The following is a 27,657-nucleotide window of genomic DNA, read 5'->3' on the forward strand; positions in this document are numbered from 1 at the left end:
GGAACTTGCCCTTCAATATATCCTCTCTTCTCGTTATCCACCAGGCCTCAATCTCCGCTAATTTCAAGTTGCCGCCACTCATACCTCACCTGTCTTTCAACAACATCTTTGCCTCCACACTTCCGCCTCGACGTACATCTCTGCCCTTACTCTTTGCCTTTAAATATGTCTGCTTGTGTCTGTGTATGTATGTGTGTGTGTGTGTGTGTGTGTGTGTGTGTGTGTGTGTGTGTGTGTGTGTGCGCACGCGAGTATATACCTATTCTTTTTCCCCCCTAAGGTAAGTCTTTCCGCTCCCGGGATTGGAATGACTCCTTACCCTCTCCCTTAAAACCGACATCCTTTCGTCTTTCCCTCTCCTTTCCTCTTTCCTGAAGAAGCAACCGTCGGTTGCGAAAGCTAGAAATTCTGTGTGTCTGTTTGTGTGTTTTATTCATTGTGCCTATCTACCGGCTTACCCGCTTGGTAAGTCTTGGAATCTTTGTTTTAGGGAAACATTCCACGTGGGAAAAATATATCTAAAAACAAAGTTGATGTGACTTACCAAACAAAAGCGCTGGCAGGTCGATGGATACACAAACAAATACTAACATACACACAAAATTCAAGCTTTCACAACCAACAGTTTGCTTCTTCAGGAAAGAGGGAAGGAGAGGGAAAGACGAAAGGATGTGGGTTTTAAGGGAGAGGGTAAGGAGTCATTCCAATCCCGGGAGCGGAAAGACTTACCTTAGGGGGAAAAAAGGACAGGTATACACTCGCGCGCGCACACACACACACACACACACACACACACACACACACACACACACACACACACACATATCCATCCGCACATACACAGACACAAGCAGACATTTATGTGTGTGTGTGTGTGTGTGTGTGTGTGTGTGTGTGTGTGAGAAGAGAGAGAGAGAGAGAGAGAGAGAGAGAGAGAGAGAGAGAGAGAGAGAGAGAGATCTATTTTTGATGAAGGCCTTACTGGCTGAAAGCTTTATTTATGTGTGAGTCTTTTTGTTATGTCTATCTGTGACTCAGCATCTCTGCTATATTGTGAGTGGCAACTTGACTTTTCATAATAATGTTAAAATTTAGCATTGCCAGTACAAGATATTCCTGCTACCCTTATACAGAAGACCTTTTAGTTATTGTTATTTATGAATGAGGAAAATCTTGTCGCTGCTGTGCAAATTTACCATTAAACTATACAAAAATTTTGCTTGGGGAAAGGTACAACAAATGCTCGTACATTAGTGAATGAAGCAATTGGGCTGAAATAATGTCATGCTGTATTCTGGCAGCTAGAGGGGGGGAGGGGGGGGGGAGAGGGGGAGAAGGAGAGTAGTTGGTAGCTGGGGCTGTTGATATTTACAAAGCAACTGGGTATGATTAACAGTTTTTCATCTGTTACTGAAGAGATTCAATTGGTTAACCAAGAGAAAGGCATATTGTACTTCTCCGAAAAATTGCTGGCCTTACATATTAAAATGCATGGGCAACAGCCACGGGGAAGGAGGGCGAGGGGAAGGAGTAATTTCCATTAGTAGATACAAATAAGCCAAGTGCAATGGTGTGAAAAAGTGAAGGATATTTATGGACTAAATGATAACTGTAATTTGAGACACAAAATATTCAGTTATTATGCATGGATGCCTCAAAAAAATAAGTTATTGCTCTTTGGATGAACAAACAATTTCTTTCAAGAAGTTAAAATAAAATGCATTTTGATTATTCCCAGCAGTACCAAACTCAACATGGAAATGGAAACAAATCTATGTCAACTTAATCGGATATGAAAAAGAGGATATAAAGAGGTTGTCTCATCACACAATAAGGCCCATCAAGACATATTCTCAAACAACAAAATTAACATTAGCTGCCAAATGGTATATGCAATCAAATGCCAATGTCAAGACTTCAAACATCCTTCTTTGAGTAGTGGTTAGACTATGAATTTATTTTAATCTTGAACAAGTGTACTGTTATAAAATTGTAGAATAATTAGTAAACAATCTGCATTCAATGACAATCTTGAAATCTCATACTCAATAAATGCAAACACTCTGCAATGCACATAGTGTATGTCATTTGAATATAAGATAAATATTTATTTTTGTCAAAATGTAGCTAGTAGATATTATTTTACACGAAAAGCATACTTACACGTGTGAACAGTAAGGAACCATTATTCATGATTACAATATCTTTGGTCTGGTATGGTTCCAAGAGGCGTTTATCTTTGGTCCACGTCACGTACTGCAGTGGTGGGTTTGCCTTAATGTAGCACTGAACTACACCGGCCAGTCGAAAGGGCAGGTACTGAACTGTGGGTGTAAAGGTCACCTTTGCTGGATCTGTTTAAAAAAATTAATGAAAAGATAATGACAGCAGTCAAATAAGAGACATCTTACTACATGATATGTCCATTTCATGCAAAGGAATGTTTACAAATTTTTTTTTCTGCCGCTGTGTTTTCATTAACTTACAGTCATGAGGTGAAGTCAAACATTAAAGTACTTTATACTATTTTAGTTTCCAGTCAAATTACACAGCTCAAAGAATAATTTTGTTTATATAGCCCCCTATCAGTTCTTAGTAGATTAAAACACTTGGAAAGAGGAATGTGCCATATGTAAGTCTAGGACAGAATCCTTTAAGCATCCCATCACGTGTGATGGATCGCAGCAATCCATCGACAGGTCCCTTGACCTGCCCTTAAAACACATGTGTGTAACTGCAGAGTGCAGTGACTGACTGCTGATTGTTTGTAATTCCAGAGCAATCCAAAGAGCACAACAAAAGAGTGGTAAACTGATGGTGATAAAAGCGGCAATTGGGCTCTCAGTTCAACCCCACAACCCACGTACACTGATCAGCCTGACTATCTACCCAGTAACTGGTACGTCCACTTTTGACACAGATGATAGCAGCAACACATTGTAACATGGAAGACACTTTTTGGAGCTCCAACGTTAGGTGGGTCATGGAACCCCTCAGGAACATAGCGGCTAGGACAGGGAAGAAGTCCAACATTCACTTGGTGTGCTTGCTGGGGGGCCTTGTCTAGGATGTGGAAGAGGCCCTTCCAGCGGCTATTGACCATGCAGGGTGCAGCCAGCTGCAGACTGTTGGACATGTCGGCACCAATGATGCCAGTCATTGGGATTTCAAGGAAATCCTTGGGTCCTTTTGACGGCTGGCTAAATTGTTGAAGGTGGCCTCCATCTCTCGAGGAGTGTAGGCCAAGCTGACAATTTGCAGCATCGTATCCAGGATGGACTGGAGTCCTCTGGTTTGGAATCAAGTGCAGAATCTAAACCAGAAGCTACATTGACTCTGTGACGAAAATGGCTGTACATTCCTCAACCTATGCTATGGGGTGGAAGGTTGTAGGACGCCCCCCAATAGATCAGGGGTGCACTACACACAGGAAGAAGCTACGTGGATACCACAGTACATGTGGCATGCACATGGAGGTTTTTTAGATTAGGTTCGTCCCCACGAGAAACAACCGTTGGTCTGAAAAATTACCAGTTTGTAACACTGATGTGGATGTACCAACTGTAAAAATAGTTAGTTCACCTAAACACGTCATTCCAAAGGATTTAAATATGCTAAACCTCATGTTAGTAAATTGTCGAAGTGTCTGTAGCAAGATCACCGAGTCACTCTTCGAAATAAACAGTAGTAATGCCAATATTGTATTAGGTACTGAAAGCTGGTTGAAACCAGACATAAACTTGAATAGGACAATGTTTAGGAAGGATAGGACTGATGCTATGAGAGGTGGTGTGTTCATTGCTGTTAAAAGCTGTTTAAATGCAGATGAGATCGATACTGGATCAGACTGTGAAATAGTATGGATAAAGCTGTCAATCAGACAAGGAGTGACCGTTTATTAGGATGTTTTTATAGACTACCATCATCTGCAACAAATGTCACAGAACATCTCAGAGGAAGTCTTGAGTACATAGGAAGTAAATATCCAAATTATCCATTACTTATAGGTGGAGACTTTAATCTGGCATCCATTGACTGGGAAAATTACACGTTTATCACAGGTGGCAGAAGCAAAGACTTGTGTGAAGTTATTCTAGGAGTTTACACATTGACCGGATCTTGGCGTGCATCATGGAAGCAGGTCAGAACTGGGTGGTGCCGGTGCTTGCAGATGAGGCTGGTTCCAAGGTGCATCAGTTGGCAATACATCTTGTAAGTTGCACACAGGTGTGATTCATTTGATGGAAACTGTGGAGGGCCTGCTGTTTACTATTACATCCAGTGTTCATCTCCTCTTTATAAGACATGGTCCGAGCATGTGGGAGGAGGCTGCAGTGAGAGATTAACACCATCCACGCACAGCAATATATGCATGCATGTTTCCAAGTCATAATCCGCATAGCTGGGTGCTGTACAGCGGCTTTTACTTCAACTAACGAATGAAGTATGGCTGGTCTTGGTCAGAAGACTGCAGGGAATCCACGTCAAGAAATTCTCCAGGAAAGCGTAGTGCTTCACTGTAGATTAGATCTGCTGATGAGGAATCTATGTCTGGCATGTAAGTGTTTTGAAGAGCAAGTATGACCATCAGTAGATCTGTCACCCAATTACTTTCATGACACATCAATGTTGCTTTAAAGGAAAAGTGCCAACATTCAATCATGCCAGTGCTCACTGGGTGATAACATGTAGTTTTGTGGTGAACAGTGTCATTGAATTTGGTAAATTGGGTAAGCAGATCAGGTTCACATTGGTGGCCATGGTATGTTGTGACATGCAGTGGGCAACAAAAGCAAGATACTGGTATGCAGTTTGACACAAAGGCAGAGGCTAGAGTTTCTGTTGAAATATTGTCAACTGCTTCTGGCCAGTGAGTAAAGCACTCAATAATTTTTGGAGAATAGTGCTGAACATTCAATAGGGGTGGTGGGCCGGCAAATTCATTATGTATGTGCACAAATCATGAAGTTATGTCAGGGAAGTCTTCCACTGGCACACACACACGGTGGGATACTTTGCTGTGTTGACATTGGATACACACATGTGTCCTTTTGTGACATTTTTTTGCATTCCAGACTAAACAAATCATTTTGAGACAAGGCAAAATGGTCTGACACCAGAGTGATACAAGTTATACAAGGCCTTCCACTTGAGATATCACAGTCTAACTTAACGTCTGCTCCAGGAACATTGACTAGCTGCAACTCTAAGGTTGATGCTGCATCACTGAGAAGATTCTGGAGCTCCTCACCAGTGTGTTGTGCCTTGGTGAGTTACGCAAAATCAGTGGTGCTTGACAGACTGTTGATAAGAGAAAGACAGTTGGCTACCACAATGCCAGTACCCAAAATATGTTTGATATCAATACTGAGCTAGGAGATAAATTCCAAATGGTTGTATTAATGTGGTGAGCAACTGTTATTTTGATGAAAGTGTAGGAGAGTGGCTTATGATCCCTGAAGATGATGAACTCTCTGGCTTCTAACTCTGTGTGGAAGTACTTGATTGCCTCACAGATAGTGAGAAGTTCTTGATCACACACACTTCACTTTTACAGTGATGGTGACAGATTACATGAGTGGAAAGCAAGTGTCTAACATAAATCATCACATAGTTACAATGCTGCACCAATAGCAGTCTCACTTGCATCTATCACTAAATACAAGGGGTACATCCAGTTTATGTTGTGCCACGACTGCAGCATTCACTATGCTCTGTTTTGTCACTAGAAAGGCACTGTTCACTGTACTGGAGAACTTCCTTTGGTTTTTGGATCAGCAAATGCCGCAGTCAGCGGTTCCTATAATTCAGCTGAACATGGCAAATGACAACAGTAAAAATTCAACATGCGCAAGAAGTGGTGTAATCCCTTAACAGTGGATGGTTGTGCAATCTTCAAAATGGCTTCTACTTTTTCTGGCAATGGTAGTTAGCCTGAAGAGGAACTCCGTTGGCCAAAAAATTAATTTGCAACTGCCCAAATGCACACTTAGCAGTGTTTACAATCAATCCTTGATGTTCTAAGCATTTATAAACTTTGATTAGGTGTTGCTGATGTAGCTCCATATTGGTGAAAATGGCAAGGATGTCATCCAGATAGGTGAAACACAATGGTACAACCTGTAGTACTGAGTCAATAAACCATGACTCTGTAGCAATATGGTGGCCAAATGTTATAAAAAGACTCTCAAATAAACTAAATGGAATAATGTTGGCTCTTTCAGGGACTTCCTCTGCAACACCGGCATTTGTGTGGAAGCCTTAGCCCAGTCTAGCACACTAACAGGTTGCACAATATACAGCATAGTTGTGGTCACAACATGGATGCCGGACTGTGGTGTGCATACTGTAAGACCTTCGGTACACACACCATCAGATTATTTGACTTGTCGCTCTAACGAAGCAGGTGAGGGTCAGCAATATGTCTTGTGGTCTTATCGTCGCATGTTTATCTTCTGCCGTTAGATCAGACGATAGAAATGCCACTTGCACCCGTAGAGTAGCAGATTGACGGTGACCAACTTTAAACAGAACTTGATTAATTTTCACATACATTTATTAAAACAATAAAAAGCATAGATATTATGCAACTTGATTCTGGATGCTGTTTACAATTGACAATCTGAAGTTCCTTTGGTCTTGGTACGTTAATCCTAGTCTCACATATCTCTGATACTTGATAAAGTGTCTATACATTTATCTTCATGGCTATGTACAGGAATATGATAATCTTATTAGGTGCAGACTGAAACTTGACTATAGACTGGTGCAGACAAATGTAGACTGATGCAGACTAGTACAGACTGATGCAGACAAATGAAGACTGACTAATCGGAGGTCTGTACACTCGTTATAATACCTCGCGCGTTCAGGTATCACTGCACGAGTGTGATCTGCGAGGAGAAAAGGTTCTACGTTAGCAGCAATCTCATTGGCTGCGTTACATATTAATACGCGGATCGGCGAAAGCAGAATTTGGTCCGTCTCCAAGACAGCGCCATCTCGTAGTGCGGAGACGGACGAGCGCTGTGCCTGCACTGTTGTGCTTAGCAGCGGGGCGCGCTCTAGCGGGAAAGTTGTGTACACGCTGACTACGCGAAACTATGTACACAACATGGACAATGGTCTGGCTCTGTCTGATCCTTAAATGCCCATAGCCACTGCACAGGTGCCATGCACCATGCTTACTTAGGCACAAGTTGGAGAAGAGATGATAATGGGCTACTTGACAAGCAAATAATGCCTTCCTTGAGAAAAGAATCAAATTCTATAGTCTAGGTCTACATGAGGTACGTGGGCCATTGGTAGTCTTAATATGACCAGAACAAGTAAGGAATTCCATACTGATAGATGAAGATTAATACTAAATGAAAAATCCCCACTGAATGCAGGAATAAGGTTGTAAATCTTATGTCTGAAACTGTTTTAACTGTCAATGCATTTAAACATAAAAGTATCTTTAAAAAAACTAGCAGCCAGCAATAATTTTAGACAGTAGATGAGTATTACTTTTGATTTAATGTCTGACTGAATATTAAGTAAAATTTATTTTTTTTGTAAAACAAAAATAGTGAGCTGCATTTTTTCATTTGTGTGTGTGTGTGTGTGTGTGCGCCCGCGTAGCAACTTTCCTTCGCATAGCATTATTACATTCCATCCTGGATTTTCTATTGTTTAAAAATAGTAAAATGATGTCCATGTATACATTAAATGAACAGAAAAGAAAAGAAAAGAAAAGAAAAGAAAAGAAAAGAAAAGAAAATTTATGTATTCATTAAAATAATTTAACAATGACTCAATGTCAAAAGGTGTATTGACAGGAACGTTTCTGTGCTGCATTTCACAGTTTTCACACTTCATGCTTTTTTTGCATATATAACATTTACTGATAGTCATAAAAACATTATTATTATTATCATTAAATACAAAAAATGTTTCACATAACTTATGAAAATGCATTAAAGTTTCAAATTTGCATACTCACATTCTACATTTAGAAATGCTGAGGCAGTCTGTGGTTCTCCGATACCATTGGTCACCTCACACATGAACTGCCCAGAGTCATCTGCAGCAACGGGATTTATAACTAAAGATCCATCCCGCTTCACAGTGACACGCGTCTCGAGGGAAGACACTTCTTTAATGGGAACTCCTTCTCTATACCACCGTACTGTCACATTGCCCGGCAATGCCTTTGCTTCACATGAGAATTGGACTTTCTCACCTTCCATCTTAGTTTGGTTTGAAGGAGGGACCATAATCACAGCCCCACCTAAAAAAACAAAGAATATCAGTATATGAATAGCACAAATGGTATTAACATATTTCAACCTAAATAAATGAAAACAATTCATAATAGGATATTACAAGAATCTCGGAAATGAAAATGAGAAACACTAAAACAAAGGAAGTGTGGCCATGGTGGTCAAATAGGTAGAGCACTAGACTCCAGTTCTGAAGGTCCTAGGTTCAATTGTAGATACGGGCAGTCATTATTCCTTGTTCCAGTCCCTTGAGGGCAGCCTAACGTCTACTCAGCCTGTTTCCAAATGAGTAATGGGGATCTTTCCAGCAGCAAAAGGCAGCTCTAACAATGGGCCCACAACCATTCTCCTACCTTTGGATACAACCATCAAGCTGGAGTAACAAGAAATGTGAGCCATTCCAACAGCTGAATTTTTTCCATTGATTACAGCCAATCTTGATGGTCGGAGTTGAAAGTTGCTTTCCAAAAGATCAGTAAAAAAAAACTAGTAAGCTGTGGATAACTAAGGAAATAAACTCTCATGCAAGAGGAAGAGGGAAATTTATGTAAAGGCCAGAGTAAGTAAAGATCCAACATTACTCACACATTACAAAAAAATACTATGGTATTTTAAGAAAATTCATTAAAATGTCAAGTAGTGTGTATATCCTAACAGAAATAAATAATACAGACAGTAAGATTAAAATCATATGGGACTTTGTCAAATGGGAGACAGGACAGCTGTCAGTGTACAAGATTCCACAACAATTAAACTAAATGACAATGTTGTGACTGATAATTCACAAGTTGCAAGTTCATTTAACAATCACTTTCTAAACATAGTGGCAAATACAGGATTAAACGATTCAGTTCAAGAAACAAGAGAATATATTAAAAATGCCATTCCACAAAACTTTAAGCAACTAGAAGTAGCACCAACTGAAATTAATACAGTTATAAAAACTCTAAAAGCAAAAGCTCTTATAAGGTTGATGGTATTTCAAAGAGTCCTGAAAAGTTGTCCCTACTTCAATAAGTAATGTCCTTAGGAATTCTTCGAGACAAGTTAACATATGCAACTATTAGGCCAATTTATAAAAAATGTGACAAGACAGACTTAAACAATTATCATCTAACTTTTTCACTAACATCTTTTTGAAAAATATTTGGATACGCAAGAATAATTGCACTCTTAGTTGGAAAAAATTTAAGTAGCATAACAGAGTTTGGATTCCAGAAAGGTTCCTTGACTGAGAATGCTACTTACATGTTCGGTCATCAACCAGTACATGCATTAAATAATGATATATTGGCTGCTGGTATTTTTTTGTAATTTCTCCATGGCCTTCAACTGTGTAAATCATGATATTCTTTTATGAAAACTCAAGTTTTATGAAATTGGTGGCTTTACACACAGCTGGTCTGAATCATACTTCACAAACAAAATGCAAAAGGTTGTGCTGAATAACTCAAACAACGTCAGAAAGGTAGGAAATTTTAGTGACTTGGGGTAAAATCACAAAGGGAATCCCATTGGATACAATTTTGGGTCCCCCCTATTTCTTACACATGTGAATTACCTTCAACTTAACATTCAACAAGCAAGACTAATCTACTGTTACAATAAATCCTGTTAGAGAGAAAGCAAAATAGGAGTTAGTAAACAATGTTTTCCAAAGAGTTATTAAGTGGTTCTCTGAAAATGGACCCTCCCTAAATTTTGAAAAAACACACTATATTCAAATCTGTACAACCAAGCGTCATAACAACAACTGACGTAGCACATGAGCAGGAATCATTAAGTAAGTTAGAATGCTCAAAATTTTTGGGTGTACATATTGATCAAAGCTTCAACTGAAAGAAGCATATTACTGAGCTTCTCACACAACTGAGTTCAGCTACTTTTGCTCTTCATATGATTGCTAATCTTGGAAATAAACTTATCAACCACCTGCCATATTTTGCACATATCCACTCACCAATGTCATACAGAATAATTTTCTGGGTAACTTACCACTTAAAAAGTATTAACTGCACAAAAGCAAGCAGTAAGAATATGTGGTATCCATCCATGAACTTAATGTAGGTAGCTCTTCAAGGAGCTAGGTATTTTAACTGGACCACCACATTTTTTATTATTTTTTTTCTAATGAAATTTGTTATAAACAATCCATCATGATTTGAGAAGAACAGTGATGTACATACCTACAACACTAGAGGGAAAAAGACCTTTGACAGCCATTGTTAAAGCCATCAGTGGCTCAGAAAGAAGCTCGATAAGCAGCAATAAAAATTTTTTATCATTTGCCCAACAACATAAAATGTCTGATACATAGCAAAGCAAGGTTTAAATCTCATTTAAAGGAGGAGGAGGATATTGGTGTTTAACATCCCGTCGACAATGCGGTCATTAGAGACAGAGCACAAGCTCGGATTAGGGAAGGATGGGAAAGGAAGTCAGCCATGCCCTTTCAAAGGAACCATCCTGGCATTTGCCTGGAGCGATTTAGGGAAATCATGGAAAACCTAAATCAGGATGGCCGGACGCGGGATTGAACCGTCGTCCTCCCGAATGCAAGTCCAGTGTGCTAGCCACTGCACCACCTCGCTCGGTTCCGATTTAAAATCATTTCTTCTGGACAACTCATTCTATTCCACTAACTAATTTCTACTTAAAAACAGATAGCTAGTATTTATTTGAACAAAAACAGCACCTTGTTTTTAAATTTAGTTTTTTAAGTGAACTTGCATGAGTAAGAATAAAATGATAGTGTGTCCATTAATGTTAGCACTAATCATGTATACATATCCTGTAAACTGACTAGTTACACATTCCACTAACCTGTCTGCTAATGGTGCCTGAGCCCCATGTTCAACAGTGTGCACTGAATGCTGTACACTGAAACACTTGTGTCTGCATCAACATTGTACTCTGTCATCAGATCTGCCACAGCCGGCCACCTATCCTGCTTTATTGGCAAGCCTCTGACCACATTCTGCAATGTGGCATGGATGTCCAGCACTTACTCACCTACTCCTGGTTGCACTGTTCTTCAATCATTTACCATGGATGCTCACAACAGTAGCATGCAGAAAGCTGACTTACTTTGCCATTTGAGAGATGCTTATTCTCAAGTGCTGGACCATAACAATCTGCCCTTTTTCGAAGTTATGTGTATGAGTAGATCTAACCATTTTCAGTCCTTATCATCACTAGAATGATTCCACTCTTTCAATTATCAACTTGCAAACTTTCCTTAATGTGTCGTGTGCCCATGTCACCAACCAACAGTCTTACACTGGGCAGTGGTTCCAATGTTTTGGCTCATCAGTACATGTTATCCTGCACTGCCAACTGTAGGACAGGGAACCCATTTAAAAATACACTTTCTCCCAGGTGAAAGTACACTTCTTCCCGCGCCAAAGTACATTTTTTCATGTTAAATGACAAAATATCTTCTCTTGGAGCTGTTTCCAGGCACTTTAGGAAACGAAACCCAGCAAGAAACAACACGATTTGTGATGCACAGCAACACGTACACTGAGTATTTTGCTTTCATGAAAGTATAAATACAAATGCCAGCAAGTACAGCACAGTAGCTCCCGAAGCATTGAAACTGAGATGGTGCTGCACGATGTGCTTTTGTCAGCCAATCATACCTAACATCACATGACCTCATCAGTCAATGACAGTGGACATTCAGAGCATAGTACACAATGATGTAGCAAGCCAATAGCAACATCACTGTTAAGTAGCACGAACACACAAAAGGAAAAGTTAATGGTTAAAATTAATACACAGAAAGTATAACTACAAGAAAAGCTAGGTTTTCATGTAAAATATTGGTCCTTTGTAGCCAAGTGGCTGGTCGTCAAATTGTCAAGTTTTGAATGAGAGTCAAATACTCCATGATTTAAGAAATTCATCATATGTTCTCAAATGTAACATAATTCATCTTGCGTAAAAGGAAACTTACTTTGAAAGTAACACTTCTCAAACCACAATTCGGAATATTTTCCTGTGACATGTTAGAAATGAAAACAGTTGTAATGAAGTACTTCATCCTAAAGCCTTTGACATATTTTTCTGTTGGCAGACGCTTATGTATGCACTGAATTTTGTTGCTGCAAATGAAGCATTTTCATTGCAACTTGGTGTTATTCTCTCATTTATGTTTTATTGCTGCAGTATTATTCTGCAGTAGTGGGCTAAAGTAAAATTCTTCATTAGAGCTTCAATTCTTACAAATCAAAATGATAAAAATTTAACTGAAAACTAAAACAATGAGGAATTCCTGGAATTCTAAAAAATTCCCAGGTTTTTCCTGGATTTTTCATGGACGGAAAAGATGAAGAGCCCTTTATGAGAAGTCTGGTTCCAGCAGGATGGTGCTACATCACACACACAAATGCTTAAATGGCAGTTTTCTTGCAAAAGAGACTTGAATCATGCATTCAACATTATGGACATCACCCTGATGACATTATTCTTCAAAAATAAGTCTGGCCTACACTAAATGGCAAGTAATGAGCTTTGGTTTAATGACAATAAACATAATTTTTTTTAAGAAATTGGCTGAGTATCCTTTATTTACAAACTGTGCATCTCCTGTGTGTCACCCTGTGTCACAGCAAAAACTACAGAATTCCAGTGAACAGGATTCATGCCCAGGACTAAGTGAGTTATGTTAACACAGTCTACAATGACAGACCACCGAAATAGAAATGCATTCTGTCACTGACAAATATTCCATGCTTGACTGTCTGTCTCCGGTCTTCCAAATTCCTTTTCCTTTTGAGTGATCTTTATAAGCATGTCATCTTAAACAGTATAAGTAGTTTAGGCCTGTATGAACCCACGTAGTGGCTATTAAGTTAACATACCAATATTGTAGTGAACTGGCATGTTTGGATTTGAGAATTTAATTTCAGATAGCACAATAGGCTGACTAAACATTTTTAATGATTCATACGTTCACACTACATCACAATACAATCATTCTAAAATATGTTCTTACTGTTATAGCTATGTAAAACATAACAATTATTCTTCAGCACAAGAAAAGCATTCACTGCTCAGGTCTCTCTCTAAATTACCTTGTTAACATGTCTCTTCCACTTATTAAGGGCTTAACATGGAGTTTTTGAATAGATAACAAGAATCTGATTAAAATATCTTGGCAAGGTAATACAGAAAAATAAGGCAAAAATAGGTTTACCATACATCTGTGATTAGTTAGGACACTCCCATTTTGTAACAGCTGTCTGGGGGAATTACCTGGTTTGCGAAAAGTCCACGGTTTCAGAATATTATGATTGGCAAGAATTTTTTTAAACTTCTAGATAAATATGTTCGAAACTGTTTTTAAAAATTCTCTTAAGGTCATGCTCCTGCCAGCCAACCTCTTAACAAGTGCTGACTTCAATGGGGAGACCTATCTAGTTCTGTCACAACTTTTTACTTACTGTTAGTCATTTGGTAGCACAACAGGGACAATGTGCTTACGCTGTTTTTGTGTGAGCAATTTGTCTGCACATTTTTGGTCATTTTATTTCGATTCACTTTATGCTTAATCATTTAGCAGTGGAAAAAAAGAGTAAGTTCAATATTAACCTACAACAAGAATATAATTTCCTGAAATTATGTAACAACAGTAACAATGAATGTACTTTGTACTGGATGATTTTCTATTGCACATAAAGGACAGGGTGATATTAAAGACCATATGAAAACAGCAAACATAGAAGTGCCTTAATGCTACTGCTTCACCAAACATAAGAGATTTCTTAAAGTTAGAAGTGGGAATTGTGATATGAAGTGTGCTGCTAAATGGGCTACATTTGCATGCCATGCTGTTAGACACAAATCCTGTTTCAAAACAGTAGATTGCGCATCTAAACTGGTTGAAACATTATATGATCCAAAACTTATAGCTTCTATATTGAGGCAACTATTGTTAACATTATTTTGCCATGATAATGTGTTGTTCGAAAACCATTAAAAACAGAAAAGCTGTTCCAGTGTAAAGTCAAGTGTCAGCACACCAGGTGGGAATGTAAGAGCAGAGAGGACTGTGAGACAACGTCAGCCAATTGCTTGCTGACTTAGCCCTCTCCAGGATGACAACATGATGGCAGCACCCTGTATAAGGAGAGGACATAAGCACCGCACCGCCTGGCTGCAGCCCAGTTCTACTAGTTCTACAGAAGCATCAAGACCAGCGACCTGGATGGAATCCTCAGCTCTATTATTGCACTTGTATTAGGAACTATATATACTGAAGAGATTTCTTATTTACACACACCCATGCCCAAGGGAGGACTAGAACCTCCAATGGGGGAGCCGTGTGGACCGTGACAAGGCACCTCAGCCCGCACGGCTACACCATGCGGCAAGAGGAATGCCTCGAGTTGTTGCAACAGTCTGAAGCCCACATAACTGCTCACAATGTACCAGATACAGTGAAACTCCATTACTTTCTGTCCACGGTAGGAAGTGCAGTGTTTAGACACCTTCAGAAATTGTTTCCTAACGCCACTTTGAGTGAACTTTCCAATGAGGAAGTTATAGATTTGCTAACTAACTCTTAAGACCAACAAGTGAATGTGGTAGCAGCTAAGTACCAATTCTTTAATTGCAAGAAACCATCAGAACAAACTGATTTGCAGAATGTGATGAGGAAATGCAAATTCAATTGTGCTTATGGTGCTTTATATGCAGATGTTATGCTGTGTCATATGATTGTGTACAATGTAATGGACTTAGAGAACAGATTTTGAAACAGTCTTATCCGTCAATCACTCACATACTGCAAATACTAGATCAGTACAGGTCAGGTGCCACGATGGCCGATAAATCTGAGCAGCCAAAAATTTGTTGAGTCGAGTCACCCCTTGCTTGCGACCGGCCCATAAGGCAGGGGCAGCCTGCACGCACCATGCTGTGTAAACAGCTCTCCACTCATGCCGTGTAAACAGCTCTCCATGCTGCGCAAACAGCTCTCTAAACAGCCTGCTACAGTGAATAGAATTTAAGTCATGCCCTCAGTGCTACTCACGGCACAAACGCCAAGACTGCCTGTCCAGACAAGCTCAGTGTTATGTTTGTGGCAAGAAAGGGCATGTACAACAAGTATATTTGCAACGGAACAAAAATAAGAATTCTGCCCACTCACGAAAACTTAGTCACAAGACCTATGTAATCAGTCCAGTGTATTCAAATCCTGCTGCAGGCATTAGCAAAACCAGCAAGCAAACAGTTTCTTCCATACTCCACCAATCCAATAAGTTTTTTGTTCATTTGCATATTAGTAGAAAACTTGTGAAATTTCAGTTGGACACAGGTGCCTCTGTTACATTGCTGGATCATAACACACATGAACTGTTAGGCTCCACACGTCTGTCTAAAACTAGCATGCACCTGATGGATTATAACAGACAAGACATTCCTGTTCTCAGAAAATTTACTTTGCCTGCCATGTATTGCTCATATACACAAACTGTGACTTTCACTATGCTACAATCATACAAATGTGAGAATATATTTGGCCTTGATTCTTTTGATTTGTTTGGCTTTAAAAGTCAGGACAATGCGTTGTCAGTGACTGTCTTCAATGGAAAAGACAGTGTAGCTAGCTTGCTGAAGGAATTTCCAGAACTCTTTTCTGAAGGATCCGGCAAGGCTAAAAATTTTGTTGCAGACAATGCTCAGCCAAAAATTTGTTGGGGCAGAACTGTTCCCATTGCATTACGGGACAAAGTCACTGTTGAACTTAAAGATGCATTGCTCGGTGATCGAAGCTTTGTTCACTATGATCCTGACAAACCAGCTATGTTGTAAGTTGATGCTTCCTCTTATGGAATTGGTGCAGCACTTTCGCACAGACTTGGTGATAAAGACAGGCCTATTGCTTTCGCATCAAAAGTGTTGTCCAAAGCTTAGTATAACTATTCACAAATAGAGAATGATGCACTGGCTACTGTGTATGGTGTCACCAAATTCCACCACTATTTGTATGGCAGAAAACTGTACATCGTAACAGATCACCATTTCATTCAACAAATCCAGTTCCCGTACGAACTGCCCAAAAATTGCAAAGATGAGCTTTGTTGTTGTTTAATATCAGTATGAGATTGTGTATCATTTGACAGCTCAACATGGTAATGCAGATGCATTTTCACATCTTCGGATTGGCCCTGATACAGACTTTGACACTTCTGCTGTATTTTGCTGTCACATCAATGCTCAGATTCTGAATTACTTCAATTCTTTTCTCTAAACTATAGGAAAATTGCACAGGCCACAGAAGCCGATTCAGATCTGGATATTTTGCTAAAATACATTCGCACATCTTGGCCTCACTCAGTGGGTAGCATAAAGAGCTCGGTAGTGCACCAATACTTTACACGTTGGCATAGCCTCACTGTACAGAAAGGTGAGATTCTTGTTCAAAATGACAGTGGACAGTCACATGTGTTGATCCCTACAGCTTTGAAAAAAGAAGTGTGGCACTTACTTCACCAAGGACACTGGAGGATTGTTCGTATTGTATGAAACAGTTAGTGTGTTGACACTGTACTTGGCAGGTTATGGACGTCCAAACAGAACAGATGACGTCACAGTGTCACGAATGTGTGGAAAATCAGTCCGCTCTGTCACAAAACTTCTTTGCTTGACCTAAGTCGTAATCACCAAGGCAATGTGTGCACATAGAATTTTTGAGACCGTTTTGGATTGATTGATTGATTGTGGTAGACTCCTATATCAAGTGTCCTTTCACTGTGCCAATTAACTCAACAACCTCACGAAGAAAAATTCAGGTATTGTCCTCGAAGGTTTACCTGAAGTCACAGTGTCACACAACGGCCCTCAGATCACATCAAATGAATCTGAAACATTCTGTGAACGCAATGGCGTACAGCATCTAACTGGTGCACCGTTCCATCCACAGTAGAACGGTGAAGTGGAATATTTTGTCAGAACCTTCAAGCAGTAGATGGTCAAACTTCGAACAGCACATACATGGATCAAGCTTTGCAACTGTTTCTCACGTCCTATCGTTCGCATCCACGAGACTGACCATCGCCAGTGGAAGTTCTTCACGGCTGCTGTCATTGGACACCGCTCCACCTGATCAGGATCCGACGCCAGAGGAAGGCTGCAAGTATCACTTCACGCTGCATGATATTGTGTTTTCCAGTGTTTTTAGAAGCAGCAGACAGTAGACACAATGCAAGATTCTTCATGGACTTGGCGCATGCATGTATCTCATTTCAGGCCCAGACAGATTGCAGCTCTAGCATCACAATCAAATTCGCCACTGTCATGTACATCGTAATCCTTCTGTGTCTCTTCCCCCAGATTCATGAATCCCAAGGACAGCGTGGCCACAGCAGCTGCCAGAGGGTGTCACCATGACACCGTGGGATGACCCCATGGAGACAGAGCGTTTGCCTCCTCCGCCTCCTCTTGTCCTACTAATGGAACTGGACCCGCCCACACTGCAGCAGCCGACACCTTTTGCATCTGGTTATGAGCCTCAGGAAGTGGACACATTCCCTTCTGGTCATTTTCCAGGATCCGTTTCTGCCAGAGCGAAGGATGGATGGCAGGGTACGACCAAAAGCCTGACATCCCCTGCAGCCAGAGATTCCTGCCCAGTACAGTGTCCATGATCCTGCCTCCCCTCCCATTGTCAAGCTCCTTATACGACAGTGGTCCATCACTTAAGGGTGGGGGGGGGGGGTGGGGGGGGGGGAGAGGAGAGATGTTCCAGAGCTGCCAGGTGGGAATGTTAGAGCAGAAAGGGCTGTTAGGTGACGTATTGGTATTAAGGAATCCCATGAATGCCAAGATAGCTTATTTAGACTAAACAATTAATAGACCAACAAATAAAACTCAGAAGGGTTTTAAAGAACATAAGAAGGTACACTAAACTGCAAAATTTGTGTTTTAAAGGCAGTTTAAACAACACCAATTTTAGGTTAGTTACAGTGGGTGATTATCACCTGTTACTAGTTACACACTAAATAATTATACTGAGTGAAAAATGCTACAATATCAGCAACACAATATGGACATATCTATTCATTCAGATTATGAATAATGACTTTCAACAATGTATTCAGATAAATCAGATTTCTTCCTTGCAATATTTTCTACACTCTGCTACAAGAGCCAGTCTACCCTGTGTTACTACAGGACAGGAGGGAGGACGACTGCAGTTTAATGTCCATTCAGTGTCAAAGTCCTTACAGACTGGGCACAAGTTTGGATAGAAGAAGGAGTGAGAAGTAAACTAGACAAACCTTCTTCAATTAAACCACACAGATATTTCAATTAATCAATTATGGAAACAAAAGAAAACTTTAATCATGATGTTCAGATCACGATTTGAATCCCACTGCTTCCTTGAGCAAGTCAAGTGTGGTGCTAGTAAAAACTCAGACAGATCCTAAATGTGCTGTCTACATTTTGACACAAGTGTGTAAATTACCATCATGCTTAGGCTGAAAGCATATTCAAAACAATTTAAAAGCATGTTATTAATATAAAGCCTAATCACTAGTAAGCAGCAACCATTCAAATGAACCAAATTTGATAGATTTTCAGAATCTGAAGTTTCTTCATCTAGCAATATACGCAAAACAGACTGGTGGAAATAGGCCTATTCCAAGCATAAATATGAGAGTCAGAATCATTAGTTATAGGACACACTGATGAGCAGAAAGGTAGAAGGAAACAATGAAAAATCACTTTCTCCTCCACGCGATCCCTTTTGTTCTTTTTCTCTGTTTCTGTTGATAAAGACTCTGGCCCGAAAAGCTAGTATATCTGTCACCTATTTCTAATGTAATTTTCTGCTGCCACTTGGTAAAGATCTAATCTGAATGTAGTTTTATTTTGATAAGCTTTTCTTCTTTACTATTCAAGTATTATATATTTGGTACCACTATCACAGTGTCTCACAGAAATCTTACATAACTACAATAGATATTGCGCCACTGTTACAGTGAAAGATAAAATTTCATATTTACCAGCAATGATCACTCTTGCTGTGTGACTGATTTGTCCTTCTCCATTTCTTGCAATACATGTGTAATCCCCAATATCCTCATGCCGGATATTGGAAATTCGTAACTCAGTCCCATCATTAAAGATGCCAATAGTGGCTGAGGGCTCCACCGGATTGGCATCTTTGTACCAAAGTATTTCCGGTGTGGGCGTGCCCTCGGCCTGGCAATTTAGAATTATTGCATCGCCCAAATTTACATAAATAATATCTTCTGGTGTAACACTGAACCTTGGAGGTGCTGCAAAGGAACAATAAATGTGAGTTTGCTGGTATTTTCAATTTAACATTTACAGTCAATCATTTTTAGCAAGGCATGTATAAACAAAAACAAGGGCAAAGAATGCACACATACAAATAAAAATTTCATGTACACACTAACAACAGGAGATTTTGATATGGAGAAGATACGGTAGGTACTCAGCATTAAATTAAAAATCTCTTGAAGCTTCATAAAAATATAACTGAGAGGGCAGGGCACCAAATGCCTTTAAGCTAACAGGCAGAATGGTAAACTTGTATACAAAAAGTAGTTTAGGCCTTCATATATCTAATTTACTTAAAAGTAAATTTAGAAACACAGTATATAAATGTACATAATCATGAGCCTATGTAGTTACTGTCAGTCTATTACTCATCAGTGCATGTTATGGGTCAATGATCTGTCCACTCAAGTATTATTAATACTCCAGCCAGGATTTTCTACTAGGCTGGTGCAATAAATGTCTTAGAAGTAAACAATGTGTGCTCAGAAGTACAAAACAGAGTGGACAAGAAGAAACCAAGAGCCTATTTACTGTGGTGTAAGGATCTTTTCTTCCACACTTTCACTCTTTTCAATGTTATAATTTATTAAAATTATGTTTGAAATATGACAAACATAAAAGTGAAATAACATTTGAAACAAGCTAAATGAAAAAAATGTACAAAGTGTTTGAAGCTTTGTCCAGTACAATGATACTGGAAACTGGATGGGGAACAAACCATAAAATAAAGAAACTTTAAAGTGAGCAAGAGGTGGAAGTACAGTATTTATACATTCAGAGAGTCTCAAAACTTTTTACCAAGATTAATATCTCAGCTAGATAGCAGAAAAATAAACATATATGGAATAGAGACATAGTGTTTCCAACACTACCAGATGATTCTCTGGAAAATTTACAAAGTTGTTACGAATAACTGTGTAACATGGCACAAGGAGGTGTAAAATTTACAAATTTCCTTTTATGTACTGACTGGCTTCAATATATGTAACAGAGCATTGGTGAAGTGATGAATACACATGCTCAAAAATTTCTATGTGTACTAAACTGTATCATAAGCAAATGCAATTCTTGCAATGAGAATCTACCGACTCAAATTATGGTTTCATGCAAATTCACCTTCATATGACTCCAGAATAAGAAATTTTGGCAATGGTTTATCATTTCACTGGTTGCTCAGCTCTGTGGCTGTGGATTATACTATTTTAAGAAATACAGCAACCAGCCATTTCTTATGTGTATTTTTACTAATGGCAATGTGTGTTTTGGGCTTTCACCCATCTTCAATTGGCATTATATATATATATATATATATATATATATATATATATATATATATATATATATATATATATATATATATAAAACAGAAAGAAACTTCCACATGGGAAAAATATATTAAAAATAAAGATTCCAAGACTTACCAAGCGGGAAAGCGCCGGCAGACAGGCACATGAACAAAACACACAAACACACACACAGAATTACAAGCTTTCGCAACTGGCAGTTGCTTCGTCAGGAAGCTTCCTGACGAAGCAACTGCCAGTTGCGAAAGCTTGTAATTCTGTGTATGTGTTTGTGTGTTTTGTTCATGTGCCTGTCTGCCGGCGCTTTCCCGCTTGGTAAGTCTTGGAATCTTTATTTTTAATATATATATATATATCTTCAGTAAGATCATTATCAGAACATGAGCAGCAATTGAAATGATACCTCTGGCTCTCAGTTCAGCATGTTGAGCTGATCCAAACTCTCACCTAGCACCCCCTATCCACAGCCCCATTGTCCTACATGCTAATTTTTAGATTCCTGCAGGAGGTCGAACATTGATGTGCATCTGCACTGAAGGTTGTGGATTCATTGTCCATTGCGGCAAATCAATTACATGAAAGCTTCGTGTCTGTCAGACACTATGCATTCATGTGATTGTGAATGGAAGAGACTCATAGCAATTTCATAAACCTAATGTTTCTGAAAGTAAAGCTGTCCACAGCCTTAAGATTAGTTTGAAACCACAATGCTGTACTAGGTATGGTCCTATTGGAGCTGATAAGCATTTTTCATCTTCTGTTCTATCAACCAACTTACACGACCAAACCTACAGTTTAATGTGGATACTGAACTGCATGGACCGAACATTCTTCTCGTAGTCCCATTACTGGTACAGTAATTGAACTCCTTGATAAATTTAAGCAATTTTGGTTTCTTATTGTCGTTTTCTAATGTCAACATTATACTCTGTACTCCCCATGGTTGCTGCATTTAGGAAATAATGTGGTGGTACCATGTTGCTTTCCACATCACAGTTTTGCTGACATTCAAGTCATCCGCTCCATGTTAGTAAATAATCAGCCACAATCCAGATTGACAGTTCATGTCTTTTGCATTATGCGGATTCTGATGGTATTGCTTCCATCATCAACCATCAGGAAGAAAGACTCTTCCATTAATAAAATTTCAACATGAAAATCAGAAAAAAAGAAGTGCAATAGCTGTGACTACTAGTTAAGAAGCACTCTAGAACACAGAGAGGGGAAAAAATTCTCAAGCTGTTCATCTGGACAGAGCTCCTGTAAGGCTATGAAAGAAGAATGCTGCTGAAGACATACAGAAATTGGTTTTGGAGTAGATTAACGAGGGCCAGTTGGACAAAAAACCACATCCAATGGGGATAATTTTGAAAGAGTTCAATGAGCAAAAAAACCGTCTAGCAACTATCCAAAAACAGAAAATAAAATTTTTAGACATTTTTTTAGATTCAATAAGTATTTAACAGACATACTGGAAGAAAAAACTTTGGGGAAAAAAGGGGTAGAATGGAAAGAAAATAGTAAAAGACCTATTTCAGGTAATTATTTGCTAGAATTATCAAGACATGAAGAGAAAAGCTCAAAGCAATGAACAGTGGTTATAGTAACAAGGTACAGCCATCAGAAAATGACAATATTTCCTAATAACCAGTTATAGTAATTTTAGTGTAGGTGTATGAATGAGTTGTTCCTGATGGCTATTACAGGTAAAATATTGTTATTGGGATGAAACTTAAAAACACTAAAAGATGAAGTTCCAAGTTTTGGAACTGAAATGTCATAGTGGGATATAATTCCGCATTGTATTAGCAATATTTGTCTGGGACAGATGTCTTGACCAGAGCCTCGCAAAATACACAATACTTATTTCAGCATGATTCCCACTTCCCATAATAACTCTATGTTTTCATCAACAATTTTCCTATTCACTGTGAGCTCCAGATATGTTTCGCAAACTTATCAAATTTTATATGACTTTTCAGGGATTTATACATTATCTAACATAGGTTTTCTGAATTTACAATGGATTTTCAGTTTTTATGACGAAAACTGCATTAAACATACCATGGATAAACTTTAGACGACACTAGGCATTCACCCTTGTTAGCTTAATCAACTCAAAACCAAATTACCATCTACCAACAAAAACCAGATCTCTCACTATGCTATAGATCAGTATGTTAATACAATCAAGATTTCAGGAGATTTGGGGGGGGGGGGGGGGTGTCCAATATCACACTCTAGCCCTTACGACGCACAAAATGTCTACCTTTGACATGTTTAAAATACTCATAATTATACACTGAACCAAATCTGTATTACTAAGGATAAAATAAATTGTATTAAAAAATGAATACATTGAGAAATTTGCATCATTTGGAAATCATACATCACTAGCCTCCTACCTGTGAACCTGGTACTGTGACAAAATTTATATCAAGCATTCATCTACAAACAAATATTACAGTCCAACCAACAGCCTCTGGAAGCAATCAAGCATACATCATTTCTTGCTAAACACAAAGAATAGTTGTCAGTGGTGGCCTGACTAAAAAGGGTGGGTGCAGGCAAACAATAAACAGTCTATGTGCATAACGACAATTTCTCAGTGAAGAACTCAAGGGCATAGAATTCAACAAAACAAAGGACCAAATATTGTTTAACAAAGGACCAAATATTGTTTTAACAGTAGTGTTAAAATTTGTAAATGAAAATCATGTAAGATGATTCTCAATGTCTGGAGAAGGCAGACTGTTTTCCAGCATTTACTGTACCCCCTAGTTTCACCTTGGTTTAACATTTCATGAATATACACAAAACTATACTTAAAGCACAGATAATTCCATAACTAATAAATAGGTATCCATTAACAGACATCTTATTTCTAGAACCAACTCTTCTTGTGAAGCATTCATGCTCTAGAGATGTTTCTAAATCTAACATCACATGGGTTCAAATGTTATTAATGAGTTAAACAGTAAAAGTCATTAGTGACTGAAATTATACCGAACTAATTTAAAATACTGCAGGAAATGTACTGGCCAACTGCAAATAATTGACTGATGTTACCTTTGAAGCAAGAAAATTCATTTAATTACGTTAATATTTACCAATAAAATCATTTTCTCCAAGCGAAATATAAGAACACATTTGTTATTCATTATGACGAAATTAATACCTTATTGAAATACCTTAGTGTCGAAAACTATCTCACTTTGCACACGGAAATTAACCGCATTCTTTTTCACGTTACAACATGCAAGATGAATTTGCACCTGAAATTTGAACAATTTGAGAGCAATTCGTGTTACTGGAATGATGTGTACTGGCAGTCCTTTCCAGTTACTTGACTCATATCAGGACAAAACCATATTGTAGAAATGTTACATTAGTGGAGTTGCAAAACAGAGAACAAAGCGAAGTTTTAATTTACACCACAGTTTTTCTGACACTGCGTGCTAATACAGAAACTGAATTCAGGTTCTAGTCTATTATGAGCTGTACACTAGTCCTACAAGCCAACACATCCAAGTTCATCGCACAGCTTCAACCACCTACCCCTTCTATCTTACAGACTCTTGAAATTAACTCGTGGATAAACAGGCCAACCATGCTACTGTTGTCACTCAGAATTAATTGCCTCGTAATTTCATTTCAGCACAAACTCTGCTAACAGTGACCGTTAAACTGATATTAGCTCACGTACTGCATCCATCACCCTTTCACATAAGCCTTTACAAAATACAGCTGGCATGTTCTTCACTGATAGGTGACTACACATTTTAATACATTATTTTCTGTAAAATTTCTGGGAAGGCTCCAATTAGTTTTGTTTCAACTGAAGATATATGCTTATCTCCATTTTTTGCGGGTACGGTAGGTGTTACAATATATGCCTCTCTGAAAGCATACGCCTGCCTTGATTCACTGACTGACAAGAAAAAGAACAACGCACAAGTGTATCCTACTCTACCGGAAAAACTCTGTTGCAAGAGAAAGTATTCGTACTGTTGCTAGGTAGAACAATGATGTTTATAGACGTTTCATTAATTGTTCATTTGATACTTAGTTCTAGTACATACGGTGTTCTGTTGAGTAAATCTAGTAAAAAAAATCTGTCAAAAATTTAGGAAGACTGAATTTGAAAGCAACAATGTTTCTATCATTGCCATTGCCTGACACAACCTGATTTCCATTGGTTGTTATAGGTTTCCCATTTGATGATATTCTGGAAAATACCAATGTACCCAAGAAAAATATGAGACTGCCAATATCAGTTAAGCAGTAGCTGTTCGGCACAAATACACTTAGGCCTAAGCAATAATGGGGCAATTTATTGTTAATATACCGGTACGGAAATGATCAACTGACATTTGGGTGAACATCATTTTCGTAATACTATGTATTATTTTTTTGCCCTTCTTGACAAACTTTTGCAAGTTTTTCCAAAACTGTTGACAGTTAGTCTACGGACTCTTCTGCATTACAAGTTACCCTGATTTCCTGGCACAAGGTACATTAAATACGCTAACGTCCACCTGTTCAGTTTTATCTTTGTCACGTGGGCTACAGTATTCAATGAGTAAGTTTTCCCATACAAGTTTTATCGTAACGTTACATTACATATAATTCCATTATATTATTTTATTAGCTACGCCTAGCACAAACTGAGCTCTTTACGTGGTTTATAATAGTTCTTACCGAGTTGTCCACATAAGCGAGTCACGAATTTGGACTTTTCATACACTTCTCGAACATCTCTCTTCGGTTATGCAGATGTATATTTTACGTCAGCGGAGTGCGGCTTAATCATAATAGGCCAAGAGGAGAGATATAGCAGTACTCAAGTGCACTGAGCTGTGAGTTTTGTACGAAGCAACAATACAAATTTAGAAACGCCCCACTAGGCTTGGCCACTGTTTCGATACAGTGTATCGATACGTGGAACTGTTTCAGTGTTTCGGAACGGCTGTGGTACACTGTTTCGAAATAGTGGTGTTTCATTCCGCCCCTGTCTCGGATAGCCCGACAAGATTCGATCTCGAGCCAGGCACAGAAACTGTATCGTTGTTTCAAAATAATGCTGTTTCAGTCCACCTGTGCTTGGAACGAACTAATTGTATCGAAACACTGATGTTTCATTCCGCTCTGTGTCGGACGAGATTCGGGCTCGGCACAGGTACTGAAACACAGCATACCACTTCATGAAACACTTTCAAGAGTGTCGAAATCTTTTTGACAAGCAATAGCATGAAGCTTAAGATATCCAAAAATAAAGCTTCGTTTCTAGCTGACTGTCCTATTCCGAAATGGCGTAACATCTGCTTTATAAACGCTAACGAAACAATAAAACAACGCATTATTCACAAACAATAAATATGTGAAAATCATTAAGTTAAATTACGCTTTTTTATAACATGCGCTTCTCTGTTCATGCACAGTAATTATTAAGAAACGCAAGTAAGCCTACAACATTTTGAATAAAAAAAGGCGTACAGTGACAGTAAGTAGACATATACATAAATTTGATGTAGGTATAATTGCAAGCAATCTGTTGGCCATGTAACTTTTGGTGAACGGGAGGGGCTGGAAAGCACGGTGAGTAACGGTTCGAAACACCTTGAAAGACAAAATTTTTTTCTGGTATCTTTTGTTATTTATTCGAATTATTTGGTGTTTTTTGTGAATCCATAGTCACTGTGCTTATTATCCACAATGATTCCCTTTGTGTGCATGGAAATTAGCAGGATGGGTATATTACCCATACTAAGCATATCACATCTGCGCAGACAGATCGTTGCGTGTGGACAGAAGATTTGCAGTAACCTGATGTGTGTGCAAAACCTGGAAGTTTGAGTTGGAGGTTTGAGCGAAACCTCTCAAATCTGTGGGTTCAAACCACATCTGCGCAGACAAGTTGGAGCGTGTGGACAGGAGATCGCCGCAAACCTGGCACGAAACAGCTGTTTGCTCAGTCCAGTGTTTGTATTTGTGCGCACCGGGCATTAAAATGGCTGCTACTCGTCAGTGTTCTCGAGAGTTTGTAGGTGAATTCATTGAAATATACAGAAACCACCCATGTTTGTGGAAGATCAAAAGTAAAGAATATAATGACCGAGACAAAAAGACATCAGCATACAATGCTCTAATTGAAAAATTGCGGGCAGTTGACGCCTCGGCAAACAGAGAAACGGTAATAAAAAATAAAATGTTCGTTGCGAACTGGCGAAATTATTTGCGAACGGATGTTGAAACTTATAATTATCTCTTAAAGCTTGTAACCCCTCATATTATGAGAAAAATACTTGTATGAGAAGGGCAATATCTCATCATGAACGGCTGGCGGTAACATTAAGATTCCTAGCAACAGGAAAGAGCTACAAGGATTTGGAATTTTCATCTGCAATATCGAAACAAGCATTGAGTGAAATAATACCCAACACGTGTGAAGCTATTTACGCTTTCCTAAAGGATGAGTTCATGAAGGCACGTCAAGTAAATTAAGTCTGTCAGCGAGCTGTTTACCGTAAAGAGTTATCCAAAGTTCAGAAATCTAGAAGATCTGGTGTAGGAGTAGATCTAGTATACCAGCCAACGTTATGGTATTTTGATCTGCTTGGCTTTCTTAGTGATCAAGAAACGCCAAGACCAAGCAGGAATACAATTGAAGATGAAATTGGAGTATCAATGTGCGAGGAAATGGAACACGAGGTAGTGTAAAACAAAACAGCTTCGCCCTGTAACTCTCGCAGAAAATTTACGTGAGATAA

General features: G+C 38.8%; 1 protein-coding gene across 15 annotated transcripts in view; it reads right to left on the reverse strand.

Annotated features, from left to right (window-relative positions):
- The window catches only part of LOC126277885 (protein turtle-like), a 798,080-nt gene that overhangs the window by 112,256 nt on the left and 658,167 nt on the right, over positions 1 to 27,657 (reverse strand). For all 15 annotated transcript variants that reach the window (XM_049977425.1, XM_049977435.1, XM_049977434.1 and 12 more), the window contains 3 exons: positions 19,283 to 19,558; positions 7,985 to 8,272; positions 2,164 to 2,354 (listed from right to left, as the gene is read on the reverse strand). In XM_049977425.1, the coding sequence (XP_049833382.1) occupies positions 2,164 to 2,354; positions 7,985 to 8,272; positions 19,283 to 19,558 (755 nt within the window). The remainder of the gene's footprint in view (positions 1 to 2,163; positions 2,355 to 7,984; positions 8,273 to 19,282; positions 19,559 to 27,657) is intronic.

Source organism: Schistocerca gregaria, chromosome 6 (assembly GCF_023897955.1).
Source record: "Schistocerca gregaria isolate iqSchGreg1 chromosome 6, iqSchGreg1.2, whole genome shotgun sequence".
Taxonomy (NCBI): domain Eukaryota; kingdom Metazoa; phylum Arthropoda; class Insecta; order Orthoptera; family Acrididae; genus Schistocerca; species Schistocerca gregaria.